Below are 15,482 nucleotides of genomic sequence, written 5' to 3' on the forward strand. Positions count from 1 at the left end.
TTTAAAATCTTGTTCTAGTAGTTGAAAGGCTAGTTCAACATTGTACATTCTTTTCAACATTTAAGATGTACACAAAACTTTTTTAACATAAGCACTAAATTTACAGAACCTCAGAACCGAAGTAAAGTTTTTAGGAAAAGACATAAAAGAAAGCATATGTACATGTTTGCAAGATAAAGAATGAAGTCAGTTTTAGTTAACGTGATTGTTAATTTAGCAATACAATAAGACAGTTCTTAGAGAATAGCTAAAATATTTGAAAATAGAAAAGCCACAGCACATGATTTTTAAGCCTAATTACTAGAAAGCTAAGTAAAGCACTCAGTGTCCTGAGTAAAGGTAATGACACCCTGCATTTTAATTTATAATGGCTGTATCCTGTATAATATTCTATATTATAGCTGTTTTGACAAAGCTAGTTTATTGCTACCACTGATACCCTTCCGAGGAGTCTCCCTGATGTCCCGTGTATTATGAGACATTTCCTCTTAGGCTGGTGGGAATATGAACTTATTCCCACCTGTGTGTGAGCTACAGGAAACGCCGTTATTTCCACTGGCTTCAAAAATGCCTCCAGGCAATAAACTGGACAACTGTAGGGCTCACCTTATTTCCCTTCTCCCAGAAATCATAATCTATAGTACTGTTATCCAATGTCTAAAAACAGTTGTCTCAAATATTTGATGCTATTTTCTAGTTGTTTAAAGGAGGAGTCTCCCCTTGACTTCACATGCCCACAAGTGAAAGTACACTATACATTACCACAGACGAAAGCACACTATACATTTTAAACCAGTGGTGAACTTTTTATTGCTTTTTTTTTTTTTTTAGCATATTTTATTGGCCATGGGAAAACTGAGTAATAATGATTTTGAAGTTTTCAATGTAAAGCAAATGCCGTCTATTATCATTGGAGATGATTCTCACTGAGTATATTAATTACAAAAATATGAAAAAATTTTTCTAAACTCTTCATTATGTTTCATGCCTTTGTTACCTAAAATATTTTTAAGCACATCTTTTAAAATTATATCTGCTTCAGTGGGGTGAAAATCTTATTCAGCATTTAGCACCTCTTCAGTTGATGCTAACTCAGGAATGTATTTTTCAAATCTTTGGTCTTTTTAAGACTCTAAAGTTAATCTTTTGTGTTTAATGTTCATCATAGATTTTTCAATGTATTATTCCACTTCTAATTGACTACAAAAATCATTTATTTATTCGTACCCTGCAGTCATAGACAAGGGACATGAATCTTTACTCATGGTCCCTACAGACAACTAAGAGGACTGTTGCTATTATTGCTTATTTTCATATTTTTCCTATTAGAATATGTATTTTACTGATCATAGATTCTTTTTCATTCGTGGGATTTTATTTTTTTAATCTACATAAATATTTTATAAAAGATTTAGAAAATACTTAAGACTTACCTCTCATAAGAGCCCAGGGACTATCATGGCTCACTCATAAGAATTGTCAAAATTCTTACTGTAATTTGTCTCAAATATGCTATAGCTAGCTGTTGTTTCAGGAACAGACAGTGGAATCATCATAGGGTTTATGATAAGATCTGGGTTTATAGTCTTGACCCGCCATTGTAAGGCTCAGTAGCTTGTTCAGGTAAACATTTAGAGTCACACAACAACCATAAGGCCGCACTTGGCATGCTGGATATAGGCCAGGAAACAACAGCAGGCTGGCAAGGCAGCATGAGGCATTTCTCTTCAGTACAAGTCATTCTCACAGCAGTTCATATAGTTGTCCAGGAGCTGTCCGAATTACAACACAGGTGCAAAGGAATAAGACTCATACCACCTGCCAAGTGTGAGTCTTACTCCCTTGCTAGCTTAAATGCCCCATGCTTCATAAGAACCAGTATCTCCTATAGTAATCCTTGCACAGTGGCTCCCACAGGCACATGCTCAGTTACAAGAGTCAGCATGCTCAGGACAGCCCAAAACTGTCTTTCTATGAAGTATTTCAGTTCATACAGAGTCCCCCAAGCCTAGGTACCTGGTGTGCAGCCAATGTCCATTCTTTATCGAGGGTAGAACAGAGACAGAAAAGTAACTGAACTCAAGGTTAGTTTCTCATGCTGAAGAAAAAAGTGATCTTTACTTTTTTCTAGCCATTTCTAGTTTCTTTAAACTCTCATAGCCTCAGTTTGTATAGCTATCAAGTTAGATAAGACCTTCATGGCATTTTTTATTCATTTATTTAATAAATATTTAGTGAGCAGGTATCAGTCCCTAGTATATGCTTCTCGGGATATGGTAATGAAACATCTGAAGTCATTGTCTTCAAGGAACATTCTAACCAATGGGAGAGAAAAACAATCAGATACGTATAGTCTGTAATGTCTCCAGCTAACTACCTTTGCTTCAGAACTGTGTCACATGCTGCTGTGATTTAAATGTCCCTACCAAAACTTACATTTAAAGTCAGTTGCCATTGTAATATTAAGAGGCGGGCCCATTAAAATATAACTAAGTCATGATGGCTCTGATCTCATGGATGAAGTCATGATGTTAGAGTAGGAATGGGTTAGTTATCACAGGAGTGGGCTCATGATAAAAGAGCATTTTCAGCAGTTCTCATTCCCTCTCTGTCTCATGCAGTCTCCTGTCCTTCCATCATGGGTTAACGCAGCAGAAGGCCCTTGCCAGATGCCAGTGCCGTGCAGTTAGATTGTCCAGATGCCAGAACTGTGAGCCAAATAAACGTCTGTGGTATTTGGTTATAGCAGCAGAAAACAAAGACATGTGCCTACCTCTAAACCAATCACTGCCAAGAAAAACTGGACAGCTATAACTGATCAGTTGTTTTTGTCCAGTAAACTGACAGTAAAACTAATCAGATTTTACCCCAACATCACATGAACACCTGAACAATATCAAGGCCTTCTCAGCAAAGAAGGCAGGAATGGCTGCTTAAGACACAATGCCCAGTATCTCCTTCAGTGCTAGCCTAATTCGAATCTAAACCCTCTGGATTAAGTAAGTACTCTAAATTCCTTTAGCAGAGTGGCTAGGAAATCTTATGCCAATAATTACAAAACATGAAGGCACATGACGTGATTGAGAAGTGCATAGACATAGTGTGAGACAGAGTCTTACTCTGTCGCCCAGGCTGGAGTGCACTGGCACAATCGCGACTGACTGCAACCTCTTCCTCCCGAGTTCAAGCAATTCTTATGTCTTAGCCTCTGAGTAGCTGGGATTACAAGGGTGTGCCACCACACCCAGCTAATTTTCATATTTTTAGTAGAGACCAGGTTTCACCATGTTGGCCAGGCTGGTCTGGAACTCCTGACATCAAGTGACCCATCCACCTCAGCCTCCCAAAGTGCTGGGATTACAGGTGTGAGCCACCACACGGGCCCAGACTCATTTAAAGTAATAAACAGAGCAATAATTTTGTGGTTCCGCTTAAATTGAAATATGTAGCCTATAAGATTAGCTACTCACCAGCAAGTAAGAGAACAAAGACAAATTGAGAAGCAGGCTCTGGGCTATGCACAGATTGTTTGAACTCTAGCACGTGAGCCACCTCCTGCCAGCACTCAGCGATATCTATCCTCTCTGGTAGAAAAACAGGTTTACTCACCTTTAAGTGGCATCACCTGAGTGAAGCACTCCTTTTACTTTAGTAAATAAACTATTAATAACAGTTTTATTCATTAAAGAACATATGCTTTTACGAGAGCACCTCGGGGAAGGGGGCGGCTGTGGACACAGCTTCAGCAGACTTAAATGTTCCTGCCTGCCGGCTCTGAAGAGAGCAGCAATTCTCCCAGCACAATGTTTGAGTTCTGCTAAGGGACAGACTGCCTCCTCAAATGGGTCCCTGAACCCTGTGCCTCCTGGTGGGGAGACACCTCCCTGCAGGGGTCAACAGACACCTCATACAGGGGAGCTCTGGCTGGCATCTCACAGGTGCCCCTCTGGGATGAAGCTTTTAGAGGAAAGAATACGCAGCAATCTTTGCTGTTCTACAGCCTTTACTGGTGATACCCAGGCAAACAGGGTCTGGAGTTGACATCCAGCAACCTCCAACAGACCTGCAGAAAAGGAGCCTGTTAGAAGGAAAAATAACAAACAGGAAGAGCATCTGCATCAACTAATGGGCAAAACAGCCAGCTAGCATCAAAATGGCAGTATCAAATTCACACATAACAATATTAACCCTAAATATAAATGGACTAAATGCCCCAATCAAAAGACACAGACTGGCAAATTGGATAAAAAGCCAAAAACCCATCAGTGTGCTGTATCCAGGAAACCCATCTCACATGCAAGAATACACAAAGGCTCAAAATAAAGGGATGGAGGAAGATTTACCAAGCAAATGGAGGGCAAAAAAAAGCAGAAGCTGCAATTCTCATTTATGATAAAATAGACTTTAAAGCAACAAAGATCAAAAGAGACAAAGAAGGACATTACATAATGGTAAAAGGATCAATGCAACAAGAAGAGCTAACGATCCTAAATATATACGCACCCAGTACAAGAGCACCCACATACATAAGGCAAGTTCTTAATGACTTACAAAGAGACATAGACTCCCACACAATAATAGTGGGAGACTTTAACACCCCATAGTCAATATTAGACAGATGAACCAGACAGAAAATTAACAAGGATATCCAGGACTTGAACTCAGACCTGAACCAAGCAAACCTAATAGACATTTACAGAACTCTCCACCCCAAATCCACAGAATATACATTCTTCTCAGCACCACATCACACCTACTCTAAAACTGACCACATAATTGTAAGTAAATCACTCCTCAGCAAATGCAAAAGAACGGAAATCATAACAGTCTCTCAGACCACAGGGCAATCGAGTTAGAACTCAGAATACAGAAATTAACTCAAAACCGCACAGCTTCATGGAAACTAAACAACTGGCTCTTGAATGTTGACTGGTTAAACAATGAAATGAAGGCAGAAATAAAGATGTTCTTCGAAACCAACGAGAACAAAGACACAACATACCAGAATCTCTGGGACACATTTAAAGCAGTCTCTAGAGGAAAAGATATAGCAATAAGTGCCCACCTGAGAAGCGAGGAGAGATCTAAAATTGACACCCTAGCTTCAAAATTGAAAAAGCTAGAGGAGCAAGATCAAAAAAACTCAAAACCTAGCAGAAGACAAGAAATAACTAAGATCAGAGCAGAACTGAAGGAGATAGAGACACAAAAAACCCTTCAAAAAATCAATAAATCCAGGAGCTGGTTTTTTTAAAAGATCAACAAAATAGACCATTAGCCAGATTAATAAAAAAGAAAAGAAAGAATAACCAAATTGATGCAATAAAAAACGATAAAGGGGATATCACCACAGATTCCACAGAAATACAAACCATCATCAGAGATTATTAAAAACAACTCTATGCACATAAACTACTAAACCTGGAAGTAATGAATAAATTCCTGGACACTTGTCTCCTCCCAAGCCTAAACCAGGAAGAACTTGAAACCCTGAATAGACCCATAACAAGGTCTGAAGTTGAGGCAGCAATTAAGAGCCTACCACCCAAAAAAAGCCCAGGTCCAGATGGGTTCACAGCCGAATTCTACCAGACATACAAAGAGGAGCTGGTACCATTCCTACTGAAACTATTCCAAATAATTCAAAAAGAGGGAATCCTTCCCCAATCATTTTATGAGACAAACATCATCCTGATACCAAAACCCAGCAGAGACTGAACAAGAACAGAAAACTTCAGGCCAATATCCATGATGAACATAGACGCAGAAATCTTCAATAAAATATTGGCAAGCCAATTGGAACAGCACATCAAAAAGCTTATCCACCATAATCAAGTAGGCTTCATCCCGGGGATGCACGGCTGGTTCAACATACGCAAGTCTATAAACGTAATTCACCACATAAACAGAACCAAAGACAAAAATGACATGATTATCTCAATTAATGCAGTGAAGGCCTTTGACAAAATTCAACAGCCCTTTATGCTAAAAACCCTCAATAAACTAGGTATTGACGGAACGTATCTCAAAATAATAAAAGCTATTTATGACAAACCAACAGCCAATATCATACTGAATGAGCAAAAACTGGAAGCATTCCCTTTGAAATCTGGCACTAGACAAAGATGCCCTGTCTCACCATTCCTATTCGATATAGTATTAGAAGTTCTAGCTAGAGCAATCAGGCAAGAAAAAGAAATAAAGCGTATTCAAATAGGAAAGGAGGAAGTCAAATTGTCTCTCTTCGCAGACGTCATGATTGTACGATATCGAAGACCCCATCATCTCAGCCAATAATCTCCTGAAACTGATAAGCAATTTCAGCAAAGTCTCAGGATACAAAATCAATGTGCAAAAATCACATGCATTCCTATATACCAATAACAGACTTAAAGAGAGCAAAATCAAGAACAAACTTCCATTCACAATTGCTACACAGAGAATAAAAAACCTAGGAATACAACTAACAAGGAACGTAAAGGACCTCTTCAAGGAGAACTACAAGCCACTGCTCAATGAAATAAGAGAGGACACAAACAGATGGAGAAACATTCCATGTTCATGGTTAGGAAGAATCAATATCATGAAAATGGCCATACTGCCCAGAGTTATTTACATATTCAACACTATCCCCATCAAGCTACCAATGACCTTCTTCACAGAACTGGAAAAAACCACCTTAAACTTCATATGGAACCAAAAGAGAGCCCGCATAGCCAAGTCAATTCTAAGCAAAAAGAACAAAGCAGGAGGTATCACACTACTGGACTTCAAACTTTAGTATAAGGCTACAGTAATCAAAACAGCATGGTACTGGCACCAAAACAGAGATATAGACCAATGGAACAGAACAGAGGCCTCAGAGGCAACACAACATACCTACAACCAGCCGAAATTAGACAAACCTGACAAAAACAAGCAATGGGGAAAGGATCCCTGTTTAATAAATGGTGTTGGGAAAACTGGCTAGCCATGTGCAGAAAGCAGAAACTGGACCCCTCCCTGACACTAAAATTAACTCCAGATGGATTAAAGACTTAAACATAAGACCTAACACCATAAAAACCCTAGAAGAAAATCCAGGCAAAACCATTCAGGACATAGGCGTAGGCAAGGATTTCATGACCAAAACACCAAAAGCATTGGCAACAAAAACCAAAATAGACAAATGGGAGCTAATCAAACTCCACAACCTCTGCACAGCAAAACAAACAGTCATCAGAGTGAATAGGCAACCAACAGAATGGGAAAAAATTTTTGCAGTCTACCCATCTGACAAAGGGCTGATATCCAGAATTTACAAAGAACTAAAACAGATTTACAAGAAAAAAACAAGCCCATTCAAAAGTGGGCAAAGGATATGAACAGACACTTTACAAAAGAAGACATACATGAGGCCAACAAAAATATGAAAAAATGCTCATCATCACTGGTCATTAGAGAAATGCAAATCAAAACTACATTGAGATACCATCTCACACCAGTTCGAATGGCAATCATTAAAAAATCTAGAGACAACAGATGCTGGAGAGGATGTGGAGAAATAGGAACACTTTTACACTGTTGGTGGGAGTGTAAATTAGTTCAACCATTGTGGAAGACAGTGTGGCGATTCCTTAAGGACCTAGAAATAGAAATTCCATTAGACCCAGCAATCCCATTACTGGGTATATATCCAAAGGATTATAAATCATTCTACTATTAGGACACATGCACACAAATGTTCATTGCAGCACTGTTTACAATAGCAAAGACCTGGAACCAACCCAAATGCCCATCGATGATAGACTGGACAGGGAAAATGTGACACATATACACCATGGAATATTATGCAGCCATCGAAAACGATGAGTTCGTGTCCTTTGTAGGGACATGGATGAACCTGGAAACCATCATTCTCAGCAAACTGACACAAGAGCAGAAAATCAAACACCCCATGTTCTCACTCATAGGCAGGTGTTGAACAATGAGAACACATGGACACAGGGAGGGGAGCACTACACACTGTTGGGGGGAAATGGGGGAGGGACAGTGAGGTGGGGAAGTTGGGGAGAGATAGCATGGGGAGAAATGCCAGATGTAGGTGAAGGGGAGGAAGGCAGCAAATCACACTACCACGTGTGTACCTATGCCACAATCTTGCATGTTTTCCACATGTACCCCAAAACCTAAAATGCAATAAAAAAAAAAAATTCTAAAAAAATAAAGGAAAGAACACCCTATCATCTCTGCCCAAAATCTCCTTAAGCTGATAAGCAACTTCAGCAAATTTTCAAGATACAAAATCAATGTGCAAAAATCACAAGCATTCCTATACACCAGTAACAGCCAAATCATAAGTGAACTGCCATTCACAATTGCTATAGAGAGAATAAAATACCTAGTAATACAATTGACAAGTGCAGGACCCTTCAAGGAGAACTACAAACCACTGCTCAAGGAAATAAGAGAGGACACAGATGGAAAAACATTCCATGCTCATTGTTAGGAAGAATCAATATCATGAAAATGGCCATACTGCCCAAGGTAATTTATAGATTCAACACTGTCCCCATCAAGCTACCTTTGACTTTCTTCACATAATTGGGGGAAAAAAAAAAAAAACACTTTAAACTTCCTATCGAACCAAAAAAGAGCCTGCAACATCCTAAGCAAAAAGAAAAAACAAACTGGAGGCATCACACTACCTGACTTCAGACTATACTGCAAGGTTGCAGTAATCAAAACAGCATGGTACTGGTACCAAAACAGATATATAGACCAATGGAACAGAACAGAGGCCTCAGAAATAACACCACACATCTACAACCACCTGATCTTTGACAAACATGACTAAAACAAGCAATGGGGAAAGGATTCCCTATTTAATAAATGGTATTGGAAAAATTGGCTAGCCATATGCAGAAACCTGAAACTGGACCCCTTCCTTACACCTTATACAAAAATTAACTCAAAATGGATTAAGGACTTAAACGTAAGACCTAAAACCATAAAAACATTAGAAGAAAACCTAGGCAATACTATTCAGGGCATAGGCATGGGCAAAGACTTCATAACTAAAACACCAAAAGCAATGGCAGCAAAGCCAAAATGGACAAACAGGATGTAATTAAACTAAGGAGCTTCTGCACAGCAAAAGAAACTATCATCAGAGTGAATAGGCAACTTAAAGAATGGGAGAAAAGTTTTGCAATCTCCAACTGACAAAGGGCTAATATCCAGAATCTACAAGAAAATGAAACAAATTTAGAAGAAAAAAACCTCATCAAAAAGTGGGCAAATAATATGAACAGACACTTCTCAAAAGAAGACATTTATGCAGCGAAAAAACATGAAAAAAAAAAGCTCATCTTCACCGGTCATTAGAGAAATACAAATCAAATCCATCGTGAGATACCATCTCACGCCAGTTAGAATGGCAATCATTATAAAGTCAGGAAACAACAGATGCAGGAGAGGATGTGGAGAAAGGGGAATGCTTTTACACTGTTGGCAGGAGTATAAATTAGTTCAACCATTGTGGAAGACAGCATGGAGATTCCTCAAGGATCTAGAACTAGAAATACCATGTATACCCAGCATTACTGGGTATATACCTATAGGATTATAAATCATTCTGCTGTAAAGATACATGCACACATTTGTTCATTGTGTCACTATTCACAACAACAAAGACGTGAACCAACCCAAATGCCCATCAGTGATACACTGGATAAAGAAAATGTGGCACATATATACACCATCAAATACTATGCAGCTATAAAAAAGAACGATTTCATATCCTTTGCAGGGACATGGAGGAAGCTAGAAACCATCATTCTCAGCACACTAACACAGGAACAGAAAACCGAACACTGCATGTTCTCAGTCATAACTGGGAGTGGAACAATGAGAAAACATGGACACAGGGAGGGGAACATCACACACTGCATCCTGTCAGGGTGGTGGGCTAGGAAGGCATAGCATTAGGAGAAATACCTAATATCGATGATGGGTTGATGGGTACAGCAAACCACATGTACATGTGGTACATGTATACCTACGTAACAAACCTGCACATTCTGCACATGTAACCCAGAACTTAAAGTATAATTTTTAAAAAATTGGTTGGGTGCAGTGGCACACACCTGTAATCCCAGCACTTTGGGAAGCCAAGGCGGGCAGATCATGAGGTCAGGAGATCGAGACTATCCTGGCCCTATCTCTACTAAAAATACAAAAAAATTAGTTGGCATGGTGGCGCATACCTGTAGTCCCAGCTACTGGGGAGGCTGAGGCAGGAGAATTGCTTGAACCCGGGAAGCAGAGATTGCAGTGAGCTGAGATCATGCCACTGCACTAGAGCCTGGGCGACAGTGCGAGACTCCGCACCAAAAAAAAAATTAAAAACAAAACAGAATATAAATTTTAACCATGAAAAAAGAGAAATCTGCAAAGGATACACTTAAAATGTATGTGCTTTTTGTGTGTAGGTTATATATCTATTTAAAAAGTTAAAAAGGACAAAAATTGAATTTCTCAAATGGAAAAATTTTTATAGGAGTGGAATTTTAAGGAATTTTTATATGTGTTTTTTAATGTATGAATTTGAGTAATATAAAAACATTTTACTAATTCAAAGTCAATGTAATACACCAGAAAAAAAAAGAATATATGCTTTTATGCTTTTTATGGTGCAATTGCCATCCTTAGTTGAGCATAGATTGAATATTCAATGTATTTTTATACTATTAATACGTAATAATTAGTATTACCAGTTAGAAGGTATAAAATCACTATAATCCCACTACCTAGTTATATTTTGCTCTACATCCTTCCAGATTTTTTTTCTATTCATACATATAGAGAAATGCAAATAGTGTGGGTATGGTTCTCCTGTGTGTACACATGCAAATATACATGTTTGTTCATGTACGTATGCAAGTATATGATTTTAAAGCATTTTTAACGTGTGTGTGTGTGTGTGTGTGTGTGTGTGTGTGTGTAATCTTTTCATATCAGTATGTATCTTTATTGGCATTTCTATTGTACTATTTCAAAATAGAGGCATTATAATAGTAATAATTATTTATCAAAAGTTTAATCTGTACTAGGGACTGTGCAAAGTGTTTTATATGCATTATTTTATTTGATTTTTCCTCACAACCAAAAGAGTAGGTACTATTATTCCCATTTTATAAAGAAATTGATACTAAGAAAAATGAAATAACGTGCCCAGGCTTACCAACCACCATACAGAAGTGCCATCATTAGAACTTACTGCCTCTGACTTTAGGTCCCAGCCTCTTACTAGTCATTACTAATTTATTTCACAAATCCCCTACTGTTGTCATGCCAGTTTTTTTTTTTTTTTCCCTTCAGTTTTTTCTATAATATGTAAGTAGCAGGAAGTTAATTTTTTTCCTCATACATCTTTGCTTATTAAATATTCAGTTATCTCTATAGGATAATTCATTAAAATGCAAGGATTTTAAAACTATATATACATATTCAGTTTTAATTATATTCTTAAAGGTTCTTTTAGATAGGTGCAAATAAACAGAAATTTTCTCTATTAGTCTAAAACCAGATTTCCATGTTTCTGTGATTTACCAATGAATGTTTAATCATCAAACAGTAAACACACTAATTAATTCATGAATAATTGTTAAACATCTGCCTCTCTACCATGGGCAGTTCTAGGTGCTAGGAATAGTGAGGAGAACAAAGTAGACAAAAATATTTGCTCTAATGAAGCTTACATTTTGTGTGAGGAGTCAGACAGTAAACATATATGAGGTTTAATAAGTAAAATTAAATGAGACAACATCTGTAAAGTGCTTAGCGTAATGCCTAGCACATCATAATGTAATGACTACTACTTACACTTTAAGACTCAATTCAAACACAGCTGCCTTAGGAATTCTGTGACCCATCTCCTCTTCAGGTTAGGTGTTCTCACTTACCTCACTACTCATGGGCCATCTCTTTATCATAGCACACCATATTAGAATTCTCATTCACTAGACTGCTTCATTCAGAAAACCAGAACTTCCTAACTGGTGTACCAGGAACAGTGTATCACAAGATAGTAATAGCTGGAAATGTTACTCAAAATCATTTTTCAGCCATTAAAAAGGTTACAGGAATTGAAATAGATTTGACAATTCTGTGTATGAGTCTGCCTTTATCACCTTTCTTAGTTTAGTCATCATCTTTGGTTTTTTAGAAATAATTTTAGTAATCATTCTTTTATAGCATACAGTTTTTATGCTGAAACAACACCCAACACCACAGCATGTTCTGTGAGGCCTCTTCCTCAGCTCTCTGCAAATGGTCTACATAGTTCTTTGTTCAATGGTAGTATCATCAAAGATGTTCTACATTTAAAATAGAGTGCCTCTGATTTAATTTGCTTTTATCTTTGCATGTTTTTCAACTAATGTGGGTAAGATAGTGGGATTTTTTAGTATTCTTATTAGGTAATGGATGTTTTCATATAAAACATGAGTGTTAATTCTATCCATTTTCATTTGCCTGGTTGTTACTCCCTTTTGATGTAAACAATTAGCTAAATCTGATTCTTGTTGGAATTTCTTTTCATGATTATATCGAATAAAGAAGATACAATTAATTGTTTTCCCAAGCTCAATATAAAGGCACTGCACTACACTCTATGAAGATGGGGATTATGTCTTTAATCGCTACATCCCCAGGTCCTAAGACAGCAGCCAACACAGAAAGGACTCAGTACTTCATTGTCTCTACTTGATATGTATATGTTTATTTGTGGAATGAACTACTACAAATTATAAAATGATATAGGCCATAGACAATTACAAATAGAATTATAGGGTGTTAACAGAAGAAAAATGTACATATTTATTGAACTCTTTCTGTGCATGGGGCACTGTCCTGTGTTGAGTGCTTTAAATGTATTTTATTTAATTCTGAAAGTAACCACCTTACAAATACCTTGTGGCAAAGTTTAATGCATTAAAAAAAAGTGTCAACTTCATTTTCAGCTCCTTTACCAATTGCCATACCTGGACGGTAGAAAATGGTTCATTCATCTGGAACCTCTTAGAATGTGAGGTCAACTCATCCAGGATGAACCATTACTTTCTGGATATAGAGAATGAAAGCTATGAATTACTCTTAACAATCCAAGATGCCTCTTACTTTTATAGAGAAATGTTATAACAATGTTCTTGATTTTCAAGATTACCTATTAAAAAATAATTGATTCTTATTTTCCATTTGCTTCATGTCAATTTTAGATTACAAAACTCTTAGAAGAATTGAGAGAAGCCAAAGAAAACCATACACCAGAGATGAAACATTTCATGGGCTTAGAAATGAAAATTAAGCAGATGGAAATGAGACATGCACAAAGAGAACAGGAACTTCAACAGGTGAAGTAAATCACATTTACGTATTTATATAGGTCTTTACTTTTAAGTGCCTTTAATTTGCTGTAGTTTTGTCACCCGTAGCAAAAATTACCACTTAAAGCATTTCCAGTGTATTTTTATCTTGTTAAAAATTTAATAACTGTATAACTTCTAATAGAAAATGAGATTTTATATCTCAAGTACTTGGAGATTGGTATCCTTATATCTGGAAAAAGCTTGTATCATGTTCTTAATTATTGATAGGCTCCTAAAAAGTTACACATCTTACCCTGGGAACAAGGCATGGTGTGCCATATCCAAGTCATTTCAACAAATGTTTATAAGAAGTAAATTTTTTAATATGATTATTTAAAATATTATATCGCCAGCACTAGTAATATTATTACTATACACTTAATTACAAACAGATAAATTAATAGAAATTAAAATAGCAGATGTGAGGGCATGATATGTTTTTAGGCACTTGCCTTGGTGCTGAAATTTAACTTTGTTTGAACAGTGTGTTAGTCTGCTTGGGCTGACATAACAAAGTATCATAAATTGGGTGGCTGAACAGGAGAAATTTATTTTCTCACAGTTCTGTAGGCCGGAAGTCCCAAATTGAGGTTTTGGTCAATTAGGTTTCTGGTGAGCGCGCTCTTTCTAGCTTTCACCTAGCCACCTTTTTTCTCATTCTAACATCATCTTTCCTCAGTGTATGTGCGCAAAGGAGAGGGAGAGGGGTGAGAGATCTCTTTGGTTTCTCTTCTTATGAAAACACTAATTCTTACCAAATCAAGTCCCCAACCTTATGATCTCATTTAACCATACTCCAAATATAGCCACTTTGAGGGTTAGGACTTCAACATATGAATTTGTGGGGGACACAAACATTCAGTCCCTAACACCATTGGGATTTTTATACTCCTTGGAGATAGAAAATGCTGCATCCATGCAGAGCATTATGTTTCACATGAGTTCCCCAAAGAAACCCCAAATTTGCCTACTTTAAGACCATGAAACGTTCCTCACCTACCACTATGAACTATAACCTCAATGTGGAATTTTTGTATTTGCAGATAATACAGCAAACCCACCAAGTAGTAGAAACTGAGCAAAACAAAGAAGTTGAAAAATGGAAAAGACTGGCACAGTTAAAGAATCGTGAGCTGGAGAAGTTCCGCACAGAATTAGACTCAATATTAGATGTTCTCCGAGAGCTGCAGCGGCAAGGGGTGGTTGTGCCAGTTGCTTTTGAAGATGAAATGAATGCACCAGAGTATTAACTAGAAACTCAGATTTCATAATGACCTTAGGCCTTAAAAGGCCTGAAGACGGATGGGATTGTGCCACTCTCAGGACAGCTTATGAAAAACAAGTGTTCCAGTATGTTTCCAGAAAGCAAACCACCAAAGCAATATTGCAAAATAAATTGCCTTATACCAATAAGAAAAAAAACGTGTCATTGTGTGTTTTACTGAAAATCATTAATCAGTCACATATGGACAGGTTCCTTTCTGTCAGAGAAAGTCTCACTTGTATGCTAGAAATAGAAAAGAAAGTTGAACATACTCTGCCACATTATTATTGATAATGTGAGGATTTTTATTTTAGATCCAGGGGGTATACGTGCTTGTTGCAACGTGGGTATATTACATAATGGTGGGAATTGAGCTTCTAGTGTACCCATCTCTGAAATACTAAACATTGTACCTAATAGGTAATTTTTCAGCCCTCTACCCCTCACACTCTTTCTTCTTTTGGAGTCCCCAGTGTCTATTATCTCTATCTTTATGTCTGTGTGTGCCTGTTGTTTTAGTTCACATAGGATAATGGCCTCCAGCTCCATCCATGTTGCTCCAAATGACATGATTGCATTCTTTTTTGTGGTTTCGTAATACCCCATGATGTATATATACCACATTTTCTTCTTTAGTCAATTGTTGGGTACTTAGGTTGATTCCATGACTTTGCTATTGTAAATATTTCTGCACTAAACATGCATGTGCAGGTATCTTTTTATATGAAGATTTCTGTTCCTTTGGGTAGATTCCCAGTAGTGAGATAGCTGGGTTGAATGGTAGTTCTCTTTTCAGTTCTTTGAGAAAT

The 15,482-nt window shown here is 37.4% G+C and overlaps 1 protein-coding gene across 4 annotated transcripts in view; it reads left to right on the plus strand.

Annotated features, from left to right (window-relative positions):
* CEP162 (centrosomal protein 162) overlaps positions 1 to 14,832 on the plus strand; it is a 109,501-nt gene extending 94,669 nt beyond the window's left edge. For all 4 annotated transcript variants that reach the window (XM_032275347.1, XM_032275348.1, XM_032275349.1 and 1 more), the window contains 2 exons: positions 13,260 to 13,394; positions 14,453 to 14,832. In XM_032275347.1, coding sequence (XP_032131238.1) covers positions 13,260 to 13,394; positions 14,453 to 14,659 — 342 coding nt within the window. In that variant the 3' untranslated portion in view covers positions 14,660 to 14,832. The remainder of the gene's footprint in view (positions 1 to 13,259; positions 13,395 to 14,452) is intronic.
* The last annotated feature ends 650 nt before the right edge of the window (positions 14,833 to 15,482 follow it).

This window comes from Sapajus apella, unplaced genomic scaffold, assembly GCF_009761245.1.
Source record: "Sapajus apella isolate SASKATOON/1434 unplaced genomic scaffold, GSC_monkey_1.0 scaffold6, whole genome shotgun sequence".
Lineage (NCBI taxonomy): Eukaryota > Metazoa > Chordata > Mammalia > Primates > Cebidae > Sapajus > Sapajus apella.